We start from the raw sequence: 20,392 nt of genomic DNA, 5'->3' as shown, positions 1-20,392 counted from the left end.
TCTTTATACATGTTGCCCTTGGGTAATCTTATTCAATCTCATGGCCTCCAATATCATCTGTATGCCGATGATACACAATTATATCTTTCATCTCCGTATCTTTCTCCTGATGTTCACGATCGTATCTCGGCATGTCTTTCAGATATCTCAGCTTGGTTGCTTCATCGTCATTTGAAACTTAATATGGCAAAGACTGAATTGCTTGTTTTTCCTCCTAAACCTTCTCCTCATCTCTCTTTCTCTCTTACTGTCAATGATGTTTCACTTACTCCAGTCAAGGAAGCTCGTAGTCTTGGCTTTATATTTGATTCCTCGCGCTCCTTTATTCCTCATATTGAGGCAGTAGCTAAATCCTGTCATTTTTTCCTGTATAATATTGCCAGGATTCGATCATTTTTGTCTGTCTCTTCTGCCAAGACTCTTGTTCATGCATTGGTTATTTCTCAGTTGGACTACTGCAACCTTCTTCTCTCTGGCCTTCCTTCTTCTCACATCAGTCCGTTGGTTTCTGTTCACCACTCTGCTGCTAAGATCATCTTCTTGGCTCGCCGCTCTGACCATGTAACTCCACTTCTGAAATCTCTTCATTGGCTTCCAATTCACTTCAGAATCCAATAGAAACTTCTCCTGTTGACCTACAAAGCTTTTCACTGTCTAGCTCCTTCCTATCTCTCCTCTCTCATCTCACACTATTGCCCCGCTCGTGCTCTTCGCTCCTCTGATGCCATGTTTCTCGCCTGCCCAAGGGTCTCTACTTCCCTTGCTCGGCTTCGTCCATTTTCTTCTGCTGCCCCTTATGCCTGGAACGCTCTTCCAGAACATTTGAGAACTACAAGTTCAACCACAGCTTTTAAAGCTCAACTAAAAACTTTTCTTTTTCCTAAAGCTTTTAAATCTTGATTTTGTTCTGACTTTATACTGTTAGTTTTACCCTACCCAGTGCCTGTTTACCCTACCCTGTGCCTGTTTGCATTCTCTTCCCCTCCTTATTGTTTTATTATGATTTTATTAGAATGTAAGCCTATGCAGCAGGGTCTTGCTATTTACTGTTTTACTCTGTACAGCACCATGTACATTGATGGTGCTATATAAATAAATAATAATAATAATAATAATAATAATAATAATAATAATAATACTTCTGAAAACTATCTGTAACGGAGCTCGAAGTTCTCAGGCGGACATTCCCCACCCCATCCCACTCGGTGCCGGACGGCGCCTTCCCTGAGTGGCAGGCGAGGCTGCTAGTCGAGAAACCCAAGCCAGCCTCCCACCTTCCCTTGGGCATGTGGAACTGGTTGTGTGGTTCCCCGTACCCGGGCCAAATCACCCAAATATGAACCAACATGTTTTGTGTAGACCTGGCAGCAGTGAAAACAAACAAGCCCCAGCTCAGGTGAGTGAGAGTGAATCATCCTTAGAAGTGGTGTGGAGGTGCAGCACTTAGGTCCTCTTGCTTTTCATGGCTGGGTTTGTGTTTGCTTATCCACAGGAGAATTGGTTCATAGTGTGGTTGCCAGGGTTTCTCCAAAGTAGAGTAGAAACGTTGAGAAGCCTTTCTTTCCTTTCCCTGTTACTTGGCCAGAATCCAATGGACAGCACGACTAGTTCTGCACATCCAAGGGGGCTTTGGGCCGGGCTTGCATTTCTCCACGAGCTGCTTCTTCTGCCACATGGCAAACAGCTTTTGAACTGGAAAGGCCTTCAGCATCATGTAGGATCTAATGCTTGAAAGTCAGCAAACCCCGCTGGGCATGTCTAACGTAGCTCTTGGGTTCCTGGCCTATATTTCTAGTTTCTTCTTTGTGCTGGTTTGAAGAGTTAGTAGTCAACATTCTATATCAGGAGTGGGCCACATGTGGGCCACATATGTACCCCCCATGGCTTTTTTGCATCCCACTGGTCACCCCTGCACTGGGAGAATCCTCCTCAGAGGAGGAGCTAGAGCTCCAAGAGATGAAGGACACCCCAGAACAGCCTGTGTCAGAAGACCAGGAGAGAGTGGCAGAGGCTGAGTGCCCCCCTGGCCCCCAAGAATGTCATCCCTTCAAGAGGCAGTCCAGTAGGGCTCCTTTAAGAAGGATTGCTCCATTACAAAGGAAGACTCCTCATTAGCAAGAATCTCCTCATGAGTGGGACGTACGCCAGAGGGCTAACTGCAGCTGAGCCTCGGGTTGGGCTCAGGAAGCTCCAGCTATATAAGCCTTCGGTTTCAGCCTATCAGTGCTGGAATAACATTGATCTACTAGCACCCGTGCCTTGCATCCCTAATCTTGCCTTGTGATTAAACCTCTGTGCTACTGGCTCCTGCTTGACTCTCTTTCTTGGTCCGTGTATTGTATCGGACTGCTTATCTGTCTTTTCACCTTGGCCGCGCCTCAGACCTCTCTTTGGGAAACAACCCATTTGCCTGGTAATACTGTGCTTGGCCATTTGCCTGCTTACCTGATGAACCTTTGGATTTATCCCTGTATTTGCCTAGCTTAGGGACTTACCCAGCCAGAGCAGGACACCCACTGCTGCGCCCCTGAAATTTGCCACCGAGATCTGGTGGCGCAGCGGCATTGAGGAAAACATCCTGCTTTTAAAATCCCAAAAGGCCGTTTGCAGCCAACCTTTGGCAGCAGAGTAGCAGGAAGAAAAGAACTATTTTAAAGCAAAGTAGCCCCTTTCCTCCCACTGCCATCAGGCCACCGAACCACACTTTTGGCTTTCAAAAGCAGGCTGTTTTTTCATTGCTGCTACTCTGCTGAATTTTGGCAAAGTGGAGTCCAATGTGTCCCTGTTCTGTATCAACCGTGATACTTTTTAATCACACAAGCACGGGAGGAGCATTCATTCATACTTTCTCAAGGGCCTACCCTGCTCAAGTGTAGGCAGGAGTTACAGCATTAAACTAAATGGGCGCAGTCTGGCAAGGCCATGCCTGATAAGGCCCTCCTTGCATACCCTATTTCTTCGATTCTAAGACGCACTTCCCCCCCCCCATATAAACATCTCTAAAAACAGGGTGTGTCTTAGAATCGCGGGTGTGCCTTAGGTGTTTTTTTTTCTGTTGGTACTGAAATTAGTGTGCGTTTTACAATCGATGGCATCTTACAATCGAAGAAATATGGTATTTCTGCCTAAATAGTTTCCCGTTTGTTTTTGTGTTTGTGATCCAGAATGCAGCCGATCAGGTGGCGTTCCACGTGGCGGGGGGGTTTACGGCGCTGGAGCAAGTCTTACAAGTTGTGACGTCATCCGCTGCCAATCTGAACCCCGTGTCACGGATCCCTCTGAAGTGAGTACAACGCTTCGCTTCCCTTTTTGGCGTGGCCGGTAAATTAGCGGCCTCTGTGGTTGGGATTCTTTTCCTGGCTCCCGTTCTGCCTGACCTTGCTATTTATTGCTCTGCAACGGATGAATAGCTTTACAGAGAGTTTTTATGGCTGTGTCCTGCTTTGGAAATCTCTACATGGAAGGCAGGGCCTGACTCCTGAGCAAGTTTACAGATGTTTGGGTGTCCATCTTTTTAGGTAGGAGTACAATTCTCTTCTTGTCCAGAGCATCACAAGATGCTGCCCCAAATACATGTCGGTGGTGGCCCCAGGACGGGGTCAGTGTCCTCCCACGAGACTACATTGGTCAGCCCATGTGCCCCCCCCCCCCACCTTCTGAGGCATGGCTGGCATCAGGGCTGGGCAGAGTCGGGGCCCTGCCAAGAGCCTCCTGGCAAACCTTGGAGGTCCGTATTTGGCCCCCGGCCCTGAGGTTCTGCACCCCAGGTTCACTGCAGCGAAGGAAAACAAACCAAGTCCGCACCAGGCCTCCATTTGCCGTTGCTGTTGCTCTTGACAGATGCAAATTGAAAACACGCTTAGAGTTATTTGGGAGCGCCGAGGAATCTGCAAAAAAGAAAAAAAGTCACGTATTTGTCGGTGTTTTACAATGATAAAAAAAAATGTAGGTATTCCAAAATGTGAGTCAGAGTGTTATAAATATGGAGAGAGCTGTGAAAAAGAAGGCGGGGGGAGGCACACTGGCGTATATGAGAAACCAGGAACTTAAAGAAGGAAGTTCCTAATGAATGCTGCACATCCTTCCAAACTGTGTGAATCGACCCCTTTGTGAGGGTTGTTGAATTTCTGGGACGCCTTTGGCAACGATTGCAGCTGCAGGTTTAGGACAAGCATACAGTTAATCATGGATAAACTTTGGCAGAGATGATCCCATTGCTTCAAAATAACTAATCAGAAGTTAATCTTAAAAGGAAGGCTCCTATGTAATTCCAGTAGAAACCTGCATGGTATCCTAGCAAGCACAGAAAATAATATACCTCACAGTTATTACAACTGCACATGATTACCAATTTTCAAGTTAACTGTGGCTTGTTTATAAAGTAGGATCTGGTCCTTGAGCTTTCAGCAGTCATGGGAAACCAGGGATTATTTAAGTGTCCTTGCCATTGGAACAGTTTATGTATGTACGGGCAGCAACTACAAAACCCTCTGTCCACTGCTGCTATCGGTGTGCAAAGAAGGGAGCGGGTGAGTGAACAGGCTGCTACTTTAGGGCGCACCAAAGGTGGTTCAGGACAGTGTGTGCAAAGGGTCCACTGCCTTGGTTGGGATCAGCCCCGTCCGTATTCTATGCCATCTTTTTTAAGCCATCAGGGGGGTTTCAAATTCAGTCACCAAAAGAAGCAGGCAAATGCCAAATATCTGGTCCCTGCAGTTATATAACTGAGGGTGAGAACCTGTCTGCCAAGTATAACAGAACTGGCAGATTTATAACCCCTCTAAAGAAATGGCTTAGAAGAAAACCTAGCTGAGGCCCCCTCAGAGCAACTTTGCAGACATAAATTACATGACTCAAAACGGAAAGGAGGAACTGCAGAAGAGAAGAAAGAAATGAGGAACAGGCTGGGCCCGAAGGACAATAGATGCAGTGTAAACTGGAGTACCGCTGGTTCCAGGATAGGCATATCCCCATCCCACTGGGAAAGCAAATCATCAGCCTGCATTTTTCCTTCTCCCTCCTCACTTCTTTCCTTGTGTCTCGTGTTTCTTTAGACTGTAAGCCTGAGGGCAGGGGCTACCTGATTCTTGTAAAGGACTCTGGGAGGTTTCTGGAAGAAGAGTGGGATGGGAATGTTTTGAACGAACAAATGAGAATGAAAGGACCGAGATCAAAGCACCACGAGGTCTAGGAGCAGTCAAGGCTGTGAAATAGTGGCAGGAAGGGGTCTTGGGAGGGTGCAGGATTCCATGTCGGAGAGCGCAGCCTTCCCAGATCTATCCAGAGAGATGGGTCCTGCCTCTGGCGAGATCCCGCCCCGTGAAAAATTCCCCCTCCTGAGCAGTTCAATTGAAGGGTGTCTTTGCAGAGCAGGAGGCCCAAAAAGAAACCAGGAACGGAGCCGATTTTGCAAGTGAATCCACTATGGAGGGAGGAAGAGGAGTCACACTTTGGGCCAGGCGGGTTTCCTCTGCAGGTCTGGAGAAACGAGCAGGCAGGGCGGAGGCCAGGTTTTGGAGGCAGGAGCGCCCTGGGAACTCACTGGCAGCATCAGTTACAAATTGCCTGTTCGACGCGTTCTATACAATCCTAGGTAATATGAAGTATTACCAGAGTGCAGGACACGGAATAACGGGCTCAAGTTAAAGGAAGCCAGATTCTGGCTGGACATCAGGAAAAACTTCCTGACTGTTAGAGCAGTGCGACAATGGAATCAGCTACCTAGGGAGGTTGTGGGCTCTCCCACACTAGAGGCATTCAAGAGGCAGCTGGACAACCATCTGTCAGGGATGCTTTAGGGTGGATTCCTGCATTGAGCAGGGGGTTGGACTCGATGGCCTTGTAGGCCCCTTCCAACTCTGCTATTCTATGATTCTATGATTCTAAGTCTGGCTTATGCCAGGAGAAGGCAACCTGGTGCCCTCCAGGTAATCTAGGCAACAACTTCCATCAGCCCCATTCAGCATAGTCAACGGTAGGGGATTGTGGGAGTTGTAGTTGTTGTTGTTATGGTCTATTTAAAAAAGTTCCAAGTGGTATTTTAATAATTTAACTGTTTGCATCCCTTTTAGAAGTAGATGCAGATAATAGTCGGTAAATCTCCTCACATCTTTCCCCAAACTCCTGGCAGCCTGGTGTGGCTCAGAATATTAATCCCATGTCTACAAGATAAAGCTTTATTATCATAAAGATTTAACAGTATGCCTCTTGTTTTGGCTTTGCCAGTATTCTTAGACCAGCAGGACAGCCAGTGCTGTGAAAAGTTGCATTTATTCATGAAATAGTGAAGGGTGGGATTTCCCCTCACCCCGCCGAGCAAATACAGCATTCAGAGGGCAAGAGGAGATGTGTGGGATTCCAGATGGTTGTATAGAACAATGGCAAATGTTGCTAAATGGAGAGGCGCAAAGATGCACAATTTGAATTGAGGTGCCTGCAGAAAGTCAGCAAGAGCTGCATATCAGCCCCCCTCCTCCCCCCCCCTGTGCGCGCAGATGTAACACGGAGCCAGAATTTCTCTTTTCGCAATAGGCTTCTTTACACATTACGTAAGTTTACTTCTGAGTACCCTTGGCAGGGAGCCAGTCTATACACACATGCATGCACGCACGCGCACACACGCACACACAGAGGTGTAGTTGTATGATACATGTGTTTGCAAACATGGGCGGGACTGTGATTTCTCTAGGGGTTATGTGCAATCACATAAAAGAGCCCTCCTCTTCCTCCTTGAGACAGCCTCACTGCCTTCATGTCTGGGCAGGTACATCAGGATGAAGACACTCCATCAGGTAACCTGGTCCTAAGCCAGCCGGGGCTTCATTTGTCAGCAGAAGCACCTTGAATGTGGCCCAGTTACTTATTGGCAGCCAGCGCAACTCCTTCAGAATTTGGGTAACACATTCCTACTAGGCTGTCCTGCTCAGCTGCCGCCCAGACGCAGCATTTTGCACGTGCTGCAGCCTCCGGGACACCCTCACAGGCTCTGCAATTTAAGGTTACCAGCGCAGGAATTGCCGTGACCAAACTACCGCTGTCCAGGCATGGCTGTAGCTAGCAGGCTAATGGAAGTTGGAAGAAAGCGGTCCCCATTGCAGAGGCCACTTGTGCCTCCATAGACAGTGATGGATAGAGGAGCCAGCCGCCCCGCCCCCCAAACTATCCATCTGCTCTTTCAGAGGGAGCGCAACTCCATCCAGAACAGGCAGCTTCCCGAATCCCCTAATGTAGAACGTAAATCTCTGGTCAGTCCCTGTTTTTGTGTGAGATTGACTTAGCCTGCAATCCTATATGCTCCTGGGAGAAAGCCCCAGTGAACACAGTGCCACGAATTCTTTCATTTATTAATCATGATGTGTTTATATGATGCCACTGGCGTGTGGCATTTGGCAGAGAAGAAGAGGACCGGTCCCTGCCCCATGGAGCTTGCAATCTAAAATCTGACATGGGGGAAACAGCAGAGGGAAGGAGAGGCAGCTTGTTTATTTATTACATTATTTATTTATTTATTACATTTCTATACCACCCAATAGCCGGAGCTCTCTGGGCAGTTCACAAAAATTAAAAACATTCAAAGTATAAAACAACAGTATAAAACCATAATATAAAATACAATATAAGAGCTCAACTATTTTTATTACATGTATATCCTGAATTCTTTCAAGGAACTTGAGGTAGCATACATATAGTTTCTCTCTTTCTCACACACACACACACACACACCTACTTTATCTTGTGGAAGTTACTTGCAGCATTTTTTGATAAAAATGAAAAAGTTGATTGCATCATACACATATTAATAGTCAATAGGATTTGCCATTAGAAGTCCCCAGAGGGATTTCCTAATAGAAGCTTTGATTCCTCTCCTCTTAGGCGACATACCGTATCCAATAATGCCAAATGCTTTTACCATCCACCCCCACCCCACCCTCCGTTTCAGGAGGGGCTGCTCTATGGACAATGCAGAAACCAGGTCCTTGTTGAGCAGACAAACTAGTAATACGTTCCTTTGGATCCTGGCCTATATCTATAAAGCTAACAAAATGACATATTAGAGTAGTTAAGCCATGGAAATATTTCAGCTTGCAGTAGTTTTTAATCACTTCATCACCTCCAAATATTTCATTTTCATTGAAAGATGGAGAATATAATCAACCTTCCTATAACTCATACAGATTTTATATGCCATAGTTGAAGTTACTGCCAGCTTCAATTTTTTTTAAAGTCATGAGTTAGGCAATAAAGTATGAGATTAAGAAATTGGAGGTTTGAAAGAGAGAGAGAGAGAGAATGAGTGTGCAAAAACATGCAACCACACATGTTCTGGTTCCTGGTCTTCAAAGAACAATGCTAAAGATTTGAAGCTTTCCCCTGTAGCCACGTGGCTTGGAAGACCTCTTCTGATGAATGTAAACACTTGCAAGGCATTTGCAGAAGGCAGGGTGGGATGTAGATGCCTAAATTGTTTTCATGATCTCACGTTCTTGAATTTTAACAAAGGTGTCAGACATGGGCAAACTTAACACCAGCAAAAAAAATGAGTGAGCTTAATCAGGTTTCCAGTTATGCCTTTCTTTCTTTTTCATTTCTTTCCTTCAAAATAAGGGGATGAAAAATGCTGTCAGGCGTCTTACATCCTTATTGTTAACTGCTGTTTTTAAGAAGAGTGTTGTTTGCGTCTGTGTTAATTTGGATTATTAAGATTGTTTTAAATATTTCTGAGTTGGTTCAACATCTTGTTCCCTTTCAGGGAAATACTGTAGGTGGGATGATAGAGATCTATATTAAAAAATCCACCAGTGCTACAAACCACTGATCTGAGGCACGTAAAAACAGTAGCTTGTCCATGTATGTAAGCGGCCTTCCCAACTTGGTGGTCATGCTGGCTTGGAGGGAGTTGTAGTCCGATGTACCTGGAGGACACCAGGTTGAACAAGGCTCCGTGGCACTTGAGGCGGTTCGGACGGATGTTGCTTCAGTAGTGCTACTCTGTGATTGGCAAGAAGATGACGACGCCTTGCTCTGCTGGAGGTCGCTTAGAATTCCATGCAATGTCTTTTATGTTAGGATGCTGCAGGAGCAGAGGAATCTGCCTTAAGCAGGTCACATTATTGCTCTGTTCAGTCCAATGTTGCCTACTCTGACTGGCAGAAGCTCTCTAGCACAGCCTTCCCCTTCCTGGTGCCCTCCAATGTTTTGGTCTACCAACTCTGGGCATTCCTGACCAGCTGGCCATGCTGACTGGGGCTAGTAGGAGTTGAAGTCCAAAACATCCGATGGGTGCCCAGTTGGGGAAGACAAGCTGCCCTAGAGCCTCAAGCAGAGAAAGGGCATTTTTGTCACCTGCCACCTGTCCTTTTATCTGGAGATGCCAGGGACCGGCCATGGAACCCTCTTGCATGGGAAACATTCCACCTTCCCATTTCGTGTTGTCCTATGGCATTGTATCCATCATGCCCATAAACACACGGTAAAACAGCTTCCTTAATAGTTTCTCGCAGCTGTTTCGTTTGAAAAGTCAGCGGGAGTTTATTGGGATTTATTATAAATGCAAATCATGTGTCAGACAGATTGGCGGGGCGGAGTATATATGCCATCTAACATGACTTTAAAGCTGATTTAGGGGGCCTAAGGAAAAGTTTAAAACAACACTCATCACCAAACAATCGTATTACATTCAGCTTTAATAGTAACTTCTTTGTATTCTGGATATATTTAAAGGGGTGCTATTGGGGGTGGGGTCTGAAAAATAGGCAACGCCGCCGTTAACAACAAAAACATTGAAAGTTTTGCAAGCCTTTGCGTTGAAGTTAAAAACAAATCTTGCTTTAATACATAAAACCTTCCAATGCTTGTCTGGGAGCCCTCGTGTAGCAATGGTGACAGTTGACAGCTGTCGTTCCCTTAATAAGATTAAAATAAAGAAATTGGTTGTGCTGACTTCAATCTGCCATTTAACTCTGCAAAGCACCTGGGGGGCCCTGCTCCACCACCGACACTTCAAATTCTGAATTAAAAGAACGGGGTATCTGGACCTGAGCTACGGACGTTTCTAAATGCATTCTAATTATGGCCATCTGTAGTTAACAAAGTTTTATGGTCGCCATTTCCTTCCAGTTTTTAAATCCCTTCATGTTGTAGTGAAAAATAAGGGGCCGTCAGTTTGCTCATGTCTCCTTTGTTCAGACAAATTGTTTTTCTCTTTGGAACTTCACATGGGTTCCTCCCACCCCACCCTGACATAACGGTACCTGTGAGCAACCATGAAGTAGGAAGCCTTGTTTCAGCGTCGCTCATGGTTCGGTCTGTCTTGAGATTCCTCCACTTCGGGGCACGAATGCTTGTATCATCTGCCTTTAGAACCATTGCAATAAAACCATTGCAATAAAACAGCAGGTATATCTGTTTACTTCTTTGAAAATAATGATATACTGCTTCCCGTTTTTTTAAAAAAATCCCTAAGTAGTGTACAAGACATTATAAAACAATGTATCATTATAAAAGCACAACAATATTAAAACAAGCTCATGGTTGGGAAAAGCCAGGGTAAACAAGTAAGTTTTTAATCATCGTTGAAAGATCATCATCATCATCATCATATTTCTAAAGAGCATGGAATTTCGTTCAAGACAAGAATTAAAACATTTTCACTAGTAATTATTCTTAAAAAGACATTTATCTGTTTTAACATTTAGTTTTTGTGTTTAGCAAACGAGAGAGAGGGGTGTGTGCTTTATTATCAATGGACTTCGAGAAATAGCCTTGATTTGATTGATTGACTGAAAATAAAGCATGTTAGACATCCTTATTGCTTATGGGTTTGTTGATGTGCAGTTGACCCGCCCTTAATCAAAAAGCATCTGTAGATTTCAGGCTTTCTTCCTGGATCTTTACACTTTTGTGCAGGACTGCAGGAAAGGGGGTGGTTAACTCACCTGCAAACTGGAAAGAAGGGCTCAGACTGGGAGATGCCCACACCAGAGGGTCCCTGCTCTGCTTGGTGCTGCCGAGCCTCTCGTGCATCTGTCCCTCTCTCAACCTCAAAGGAATCTGGGGAGAGAATGGGATGGAGAGGGTTGCACAGGTAGATGGGCAGGAGTCACCCTGTCGGCTGCCAGTTGCCAACCCTTCCTTTGGCTTAGATAATTTTAGCCTTTTCAGCGAAGGAGCTGCTGTGACTTTGCCAGCCTTTGCATGGGGTGAGCACAGAAGTGCCATGAAATGTGTAAGTTATGGCAGAAAAGGAAACAAAGTTTGCCAAAGGCCAGTAATCCTCAACAATAACATCACAATTTATCCTGCTTGACTGCATTCTGACACCTGGTATAGTCATTTATAACTGTACCCAGCTGCATGCAGTTTTTGTGTTCTTTCTTTCCACACTCCTAAGAGGTGTAAATGGCTCCCTGGAGGTTGCACTCGAGGGTCTCCGTCCCGTCCGCCTCTGAGGCTCTGCTGATGGCCTTTTTCATTCCTCACAATCCTTCAGGTGCATTTTGCTTCCCTCTTTGGTCACACCTTGGTCCCCCCGCGCATGTTTGAGAATGCAGCAATGCCTTCAGAAACTCACCCCAGGTGAGTGTTGTCTATTAGACTGAAAGGTGGTGTCTTTCATCCCTGAAGATTTTGCGGTGATGTGGGCCATTGATTGACTCTTCCCTTAATGCTAGATTTCTTGTAAAAGATGCTTGAATGTGATTGACAAAGTCCAGTTTTGACGGTGGTCAAAAAGCTCAGCTGTATTAATTTGCAGATATTCTCTCAATAAGGATATATTTTGAAATGTGTCATTTGAAGGACTTCTGGCCTACGGATGCCTGTGTGGTTCACACTTTTATCTTGTTGTGCTCTGAGCAAAAGAGGTTACTCTTTTGGGGATATTTCAGGTTCGAAGTATTTATTTTAGGTTCATGCATACAATTTGGCCACAGAGCAGTTGCTGAGACTACGTTGGACAGGCATAACGATACCTGTCACAGAAAGAACCAAATTATTTAAAGAGACGCCTGCGTTGCTCTATGAATGTAGGAACCCTGCTTCCTGTGATAATCGTAAAGAATAAAGATTTACACAGTCAAATTTTAGGGTGCTTTCTTGGGCTGTGTGCACTGCAGATCATGCCCTCATTCTACCTGGCTGCATCTGGTGGGGTCGGTGGCACAGCAGCCTTGTTGGGGACAGTTTCAATTTGTCTCCTCCTCTCCCAGAACAATTTGACCATTTCCCAATAAGACGATTAAAACTTCATTTTATCTCTTAGGTCACTCTGCAGTACGATAAACGCTTACCACCTGGCCTGCAGTCACTGCGTGGAAAACTGCACCTACGTTTTGTTCAGCAACAAGGTTTCTTTTTTGATGGACTTGCTGATGCACCAGCTAATGGTACGTATGATTTTAACTTTGAATGAACCATGGTAATGCCATAGTGTTGGGAAGTCATGCTTAGGGACTGAACGTAAGTAGGTGATATAGCTGAACCATGTACATCCAGATCTTTCTGTAAAATGCCCCTTAGAGCTGCTCAGACCGCAACACCAGGCGCATCCCAATCATTTGTATAGTCCAACTTTTAGAGCCAAAGGACGTGTAGGTGACGGGAACTGCCCCCATTCCATCCCCACCCATTTCCTCCCCATAACGTTAACTCCCAGTCAGTTTCATTCCAGGTGGGCTCAGTTCTCCTCTCAAAACCCAGCTAGGAGGAAAGTGACGTTTGGGGAGGGAACGGAGGAGTGGGCAGGAGGGACGTGTTTAGCTCCCAAAACCAGCCCAGCCTTCCTCTCTTTTAGACGTGATCGGAGCAGGCCCAAGTTTACACGCGTCGTCGGTTTGTCATCCTTTCATGTAGTTTCAGCCTTGGAATTAAACCAAAGAGTTCTTGTGTTCTTTTTGGCGTTGTTTTTTCTACCAAAAAATGCATACCCCAATGTGGATCTAAACAAAGTTTTGGGAGTCAAGTTAAAAAAGACAGAAACGTTTTAATGGGAAAACTTTTAACTTTCGCTTAATTTCAGATGTCATTAAATATTTTATTAGAAACTCATTTTTAATTCATACTGACCTGCTCATCATGAGATATTTAGTCTAGGATTGCTACTTATAAATGGTGTGTGTGTGTTTTCATGAGCCAAGCGGTTTGTTAATTGAAAAGTTATGTATGTGCCTTAAATAATTTACATTGCACTGTTAGAATCAACAAGCCATAGGACAGTTGACAAACACTTAAGGGGTGATCCTCCAGAGGTTCGCTGGGTAGACAAAAGAAACCTGAACGCAACTTGTAAATTCTGCTTTTCCGTAGTCGGGTGTCCATTCTTTTCCTCCAGCACTTTCCCCCAGGGAATCAAGATGTATAATTCCAAGTATCCTCCATTTAGTGCTCTCTGTGTTTGATGCAGAAAGCCACAATAGGGTTGAGGATTCTGTGCTGCATGTGCGAGACCCTAGTTTGTGTGGTTGAAGTACAAGAGAAATCCGTCAGCAGTGAATTAATCCTGATGCCGAAAGCGTTCCCCTTTCCATTTCGATAGTCCTGCAGAGCCAGCTCCTCATTGTCCCTGTTTTAGATGCTGTTCCGCACCGGATGGTGTTTCTGTCTCAGCCAGCAGGAGACAGACTTCTTCCAAAGTTCAAAGCTAGGGTCTTCCTCCCCTCAGAACTCTCAGCTGTTGCTTTGCCTTGGTAGGTGGTGGCAGGCTCTGAGGAGCCACACATTTCATCACATCCTCAGGTGAATATGGCCATCCCATCCCAAACGTTTTAAGGAGACTCAAGTGGAGTTTCAGACTTGAGGTCGGGCAATGCTCGTTTTAGCCACAGCTCCCCATCGCTCACCTGTGATAGTTAGAAGCATCCCTGTCATATAATGGTCCCTCAGGAGTGCTGCTGGGGACATTTTGAGGGCTAAGGAGCAGCACAGATACCATTTCCAAAGTAGGAGCGCCCTAGTTTTAAGGCAGCCGGTAGGCCGAATCTGGACCCTGAGTCAATTTTACCTGCCCTTTGCCAATGTTATCACATTTTAAGCAGGGAGCACTAAGATATCATAACCAACAGCCAGTGTGATGGCTGGGGGTGGTGAGAGGTTGTCCCCAGACTGGGAAAGGGTGGTTTAGATTGAAAGGCAACACTTTCCCATTACAAAAAAAATGGTTCCCTCAACAAGCATGAAAGCAGGACTGACTGCTGGCCACTTCCTGCCCCCGTGGGCCTAGGACACCGATTTTTCATCGTGTTGCTCATGCCTGGATATCAGAGCAGTGGGTCCTGACGACTGTCTCCAAAGGCGAGCAACAGAGATTGGGGCTTGGGGAGTTTCCAGTGATCTGCTGACTCAGGGTGGAATCTGGCAACGTCATTCCGCAAACTCAAATAGCGCCAACGGAGCTCTGAGGAACCTTTCAGTTGCACTTGCGCACTGTGCAAGCAGAGCGTGCACTAATGGAGCACATGGCCCACCCGTGGAAGTGGTTGCACAACCTCTTGCCCCAGCAGCTGCACAGGGAGGACTTTAGCTGGATCCTCCCTTTGCGCATAGTTCGGAACCTGGTTTCCGCCAGCACAGCATCCTTTGCGTTAGCAGAATGACCCAGTTCTCTGGGCCACAACGATCCACTTGCGCTTCATCTCATCACTTGAGTACAGCAGCCTTTCAGTATCTGTAATCACACAAACCTGTCCATATTTACTCAGAAGCAAGTCCCACTGTTTTCAGTGGGGTTTACTCCCAGGTAAAAGTGTAGAGGATTGCAGGCTTAGCTATGTGGACAAAGCAGTCTCCACTCGAAACTTTTTGAGGAAAGCATCTTTGGAACAATCTGTCGGAATATGTGTGAGTTTTTTAACGAATCGGTTAGTTGTCATTGAAGTGTAAGTCTAACGAATCAAGTTGGTGAAAATGCTGGCCTTGGCATGAATTGAGCCACTGAGCTGACCATGTTTATATTTTTGTGAAGGAAAGAACTGAACAGATGTAAGAGAGGATCACTCTTCTGAATGGCAAGCTTAAATGGTTAATTCCAATAGTTTATTTAGCCGTTGAGTCGCAACAAATTTACAGTGATTTATTAACATTTCTGCAAAGAGATTTTTTTTCAGTTCCTAGAAAGACACATGCATAAACCTTGTATTTCATGACGAAACCTTTACATTAGAAGTTTTTTAGTGTATGTTTTAAGTTGAGGGTGCGGAAGAATGTGTACTGTATTTCAATACCTGTTCTTTTGTGTTTTTAAAAATAACTTCTATGGGGCATGACAGATTAATTTCTTAATCAGGTGTTCTCAGGTAGATCAAAGGAGCATTTCCAAATGCTCCTGAAAATAACAAGCTGAGCAAGCAAGCCAGCAACCTGAGCGCACCCTGAGCCCAGTCTTAGGGGCTTTTGTTCGTTCAGTAAGGATCCCCCCCCCTCAGAATGTAACCGCGGATTAAATGTTTCCACCATTTTTTCCTAAACCAAGAAACAAAATGAAGCAAAATATCTGGATTCTTGCTTTCACTGCCTCTACATGCAGTACCTGAATTAAATCTGGATTCTGAACATACATGACAGCAATACATTTTGACTTGGATAGAGTTAATCTCAAAAACATAGTTATTTAAAACCTTTTTTCCCTACAAGAAAGCATTTTTCTTCTTTTTATGCCCTATGAAATAAGACATCCCTTTATTTATTTATTTATTACATTTATTTTATTTATTTATGGCATGTATATCCAGCCTCCTCCCCCTTTTTTTCTTGTAAAACAGCTTACATTATCTTCCTCTTCTCCATTTTGTCCTCACAACAACAACCCTGTGAGGTAGGGTAGGGCAGGAGTCCACGACTGGCCCAAAGTCACCCAGTGAGCTTCCAGGCCGAGCGGGGACTAGAACCCAGGTCTCCCGAGTCCCAGTCCAACACTCTGACCCCTACGAAACATTGCCTCTTTGTCTTCTTTTTCTCCAGGAAGCTTAGGACGGCGTATGCAGTGCCTTTTCTCCCTTCCCCCTCAAACTGCATCCTCACAACAAACCTGCGAGGTAGGTTAGGCTGAAAAGGAGAAAGCCACACCGGGCGAACTTCAGGGCTGAGTAAGGGCTTGAGGCTGGGTCTTCACAGTCCTGGCCTGACGCTCTGACCCAGACTGGTCGGCCCCTGTGTGAACAGAGTGCTGGACTAGATGGACCCTTGGTCTGGTCCAGCCTCAGGGCTCTTCTGATGTCCTGATGTCCACTGTCCCACACGGGCTTCTCTCAATAGAGGCACTTTCTGGGCTTCACGTGTAGGAGTTAGGTGCATTCCGGTTTTATTTTATTTTACTTGGACCCTGCCTTTCTACCAAAAAAAATGGCACTCAAGGTGGCCTTTTTAATGTGAGCCACCTTGGATATACATTTTGTTTAACAATAGTAGTAAATAAACTGAGCATTTTGCTAGGCGTTCTAGGGTAAGTTTCTCTCTGGACCATTTTCTTTAAAACAATCTTAAAGCTAAAGAGACGGAATCTCTGTTTACCACTGCATTTTGTCACATCAATTGCTTTTGATCGTAGACATTCGTGTCCCATTTCTGATTTGAATAAATGATGGCTTGGCGTTTACGCCCTTACAGAAACAAGTTTCCTGGTCCATGTAATGGCACTTTTATGTTTGACTGAGCACCACCGGGGGCTGCATAGGACGGCTGGCTCGCCTGGGCTCTTCTCTGGGTTATTTCTTCTTGCTTTCTGTCTTTAAGGCTGGAGGACTGCAACTGTCAGGAGCCAAAAGCTTTGTTTGGTCCCCAGCCAGGTAATGCCAGTCAGCTCTATCTCCCCTTCCACTGCCCTGTGATTGGCCTCAAACCTGACCTCGGCAGACCACCCACCTTAGGGAGCAGCTCCCAGCTTCCTCGCTTAATTGTTCCATTTCGTGCGGGGAGGAAGAGCCAGCCAGCCAGCGAGAGCTGGCTGTATTTACTACACAGACTCTCCCGAAGTGCCCCATTTTCCAAACCTGTTTCTGTCTGGGCAAGCCCAGAGGCTTTCTGTCTACAGAAACCACAGCAGCACAACAGAACCGGGGTTCAGGAACGCAATGATCACAGATAACAGCACAAGGTGTACAACACCCCTGAGTACATGTCCCCTGAGGGCATCCTACCGAGACGCCGGTTCTGCTTTTAAGAGGAAAAATTGTCACAAAATATTATCCTGTGGCGGCAGCCAAGAGATACTTAAGGTAAACCTAGGGGGATTTTTTTTTTAGCAGACCCCTTCTAACATTTCTGCTCTGCCCTTCAGTCTGCCATAAATTTCATGTACAGGGCTAAAGTGTGTGTGTGTGTGTGTGTGTGTGTTTCACATGTTGCAGGCGAAAAGCTGAGCACAATATTTATTTATTTATTTATTACATGTCTATACTGCCCAATAGCCGAAGTTCTCTGGGCAGTTCACAAAAATTTAAACCATAAGTTACAGCCAAAAATATAAGACATGGAAGCTTAAGACCACAATATAAAAGTACAACCAGACTATCTTGTTCCATTTTTGGTTTGGGATTTTTAAAGTTTACACAGAGCTATGCCTTACACTGAGTCCGGCCCTTGGTCCGCCTAGCCCAGTATGGTCGACACTGGCTGGCAGCAGCAAAGGCTTCGCAGGGTCTCAGGCAGCAGTCTTTCCAGCCCTGCCTGAGGACATTGCCGGGACCGGAACCTCCTGCGTGCGGAGCGGGGGCTCTTCTTCTGCCCCTGGACCATGCAGGGCCCCTCCGTCAAGAGGGACATTCCAGCTCCTACACACACACACACACACTTCAAAGCTGAGCACTGTAACTCGGATAGTGGAGAAAAGGGATTGATGTTGCTGTGGGGAAGGGGCGACTTCTTGTGTTTCGGCTATTTTCCCTCTCATGTGGGTCAGTGATTTGGCGCTGTTCCTTTGCCAGGGCGCCCTCACAGCCCATAGTGCATTTGTTCAGTATTCTACCAGTTGTGAAGAGCAGAGGCGACTGTGGCTTAGGTCAGAGTTTCCTGCTCTACCAAACATCCGTTTGTCAAGCAAATCCCCACTCGTTGGCGGCCCTTCTCCCAGCTGGGGCTTCTCAGGGGTAGCCCCTCACTCTTGGACGTCTTATCCCCAGAGAGGCTCGCCAAGAGCTCCTTCTGACCTCGCCTCAGGGCTTGCTGAAGACGTCTTTCCCACACCCGAGAGCATTCTAGCATGTGGAGTAGCTTTGGGTTTGTAGCATGAACACCCCTGTTTTGTGTGCTGGATTTTGACTGTTGAATTTCATTGTACTGGGTTGTATCCAATTAACCCTTCCTGCTGATGAAATAGCTGCAGAGCACGCTATTCCCCTCCCTGCCCTGTACAGGCCCCCCCTTCCCCACATGTGTCCTCAAAATCTGTTCTCAGGGGTTCAGAGATCCTCTAGAGCAGATGGGGGGGGGTTGAAGGGGGATATCAGGACATAAGTGGAGCCCCGCTCTCTCAGACCAAGGGCCCATCCGGTCCAGCGTTCTGTGTACGCTGTGGCCAACCGGCTGCCCACGGGAAACCCAGAAGCAGGACATGAGTGCAGCCGCACCCTCCCGTTACAGGCTAAGACTTTCCTGTACTCCCAGGCTTTTACAATATTTTAAAGGATTTTAATATTTTATTATTTTTGTTTTTTATTATCCTAGTCCCTGCAGTGTGGTTTTACCTCTTTATACCTGTTATCAACAAGTGATATCAACAACATGATATAAACACTTGACATTTTTATTAGTTTTATATTGTTGGTTTTATTTGGAGTGTCATTATTATTGCAAAATGCCTAAAGGAATTTATTTTATGAGGTGTTCATTAAAATTGATCACTATAATGTGGCACAACATGATATAACGTCGGCTCCTTCCACCTTAGCTTCTCCGGCTCCCTCTGTGAATGGTGTTGGTAGAACTCCTGGCTGAGAACCAAATTTTCAGTAGTTTGGATTCCTTCGCAGATGTTCCAGTTTCCTCGATAGACGAACAACACATTCGTACAATTCTATGCCAAAGGAATTTTTAAAAGCTATATTTTATTGAAATATTTTTCATTTTACAAATCGGAAGAGCAAAACAATTGCCTATGAAACCAAACAAATGGGAGGGTTTGTAATGTCAGTGAAGACATGCAGAAAGAATGTAGCATCAATGGCATTTACAAGATAAACAGGTGGAATGTTACCTGCACGCAACTGTTGTTTCAATTTTTCCATTAGAAGTAAGCGTCAAAATCTCTGGAGCCAATGCAAGTGGGGAATTTCTTCTTCCATTGGAGTGTTATCTCTTGCTTAATGCAAATATTAAACCCAAGTTCTTTTTGTGTCATAGAATCCTAGAATAGCAGAGTTGGAAGGGGCCCACAAGGCCATCGAGTCCAACCCCCTGCTCAATGCAGGAATCCACCCTACAGCATCCCTGACAGAGGGTTGTCCAGCTGCCTCTTGAAGGCCTCTAGTGTGGGAGAGCCCACAACCTCCTTAGGTCAATGGTTCCATTGTCATACTGCTCTAACAGTCAGGAAGTTTTTCCTGATGTCCAGCCAGAATCTGGCTTCCTGTAACTTGAGTCCGTTATTCTGTGTTCTATACTCTGGGATTTCTCTAGTTTCAAAGGGATGCTTTTAAAATATGGATTGCATCAAGGACTCTTTTTCAACCAGTTCCAAGCATATTTGCCCAGTTGTAAGTCCCACTGACAGCACAATCCGATGTGTCTCCTCAGAAGTAAGAGCCACTGAGTTCAGTGGGCTTTACTCCCTGGTGCATGTGCATCGGATTGCATCCAGAGCTCAGCGAGGCTCTGCGCAATCGGATTGCCACGTTCATCATATTAATGAAGCTGTTGTGAAGCTTTTCCAAATACAGAACAGCTTCACTCTGCTGCCTTTTAGAGATAAACACAGTGAAAACCATAATCATTAAGATTCTATGCTTTGACCAAACCACCACCCCCACCAAAAAAAACCCCAGCAGTGGAGACACCAGCGGTTAAGATAGGAAGACTAAATGGTGGGTGTGTGAGCTTCTTACAAGTACTTCCTCTCAACAGGTTGGTTCATGCTAATGCCAAAACAATGCATAACTCCACTTTAGAAAGGCCAGACTCAAGGTAATGTATTGCTTCGAACCTCCCTGAACAGAAGGAAGTTCAAAGAACAGCCTTTTCTGAGGACAGGGAAGAGAGAGGATTGGAGGCGTACGGCGTTTTTGTGTTATCAGTTTGCTTACAGATATGCAAGTTGAGTATTGGGGAACTGGCGTGTATCTCCACGGTGCCCAAGAGCAAGGAGCCCGCTCTTCCACAACATTCCTCTTTCCCGCTTGCACTAACATTCCAGTCACAGTCCTTCACTGGCTACATTTGAACACCGGCAAACTGTTTCTCTTCACCTCTG

General features: G+C 45.6%; 1 protein-coding gene across 1 annotated transcript in view; it reads left to right on the top strand.

Moving 5' to 3' along the window:
- Positions 1-20,392, top strand: part of SCAPER (S-phase cyclin A associated protein in the ER) — a 156,715-nt gene that overhangs the window by 94,064 nt on the left and 42,259 nt on the right. Inside the window, exons 24-25 of the mRNA XM_063142209.1 lie at positions 3,165-3,283; positions 12,260-12,383. Coding sequence (XP_062998279.1) covers positions 3,165-3,283; positions 12,260-12,383 — 243 coding nt within the window. The remainder of the gene's footprint in view (positions 1-3,164; positions 3,284-12,259; positions 12,384-20,392) is intronic.

This window comes from Elgaria multicarinata, chromosome 16, assembly GCF_023053635.1.
Source record: "Elgaria multicarinata webbii isolate HBS135686 ecotype San Diego chromosome 16, rElgMul1.1.pri, whole genome shotgun sequence".
Taxonomy (NCBI): domain Eukaryota; kingdom Metazoa; phylum Chordata; class Lepidosauria; order Squamata; family Anguidae; genus Elgaria; species Elgaria multicarinata.
This window is presented reverse-complemented; position numbering and strand designations above follow the sequence as displayed.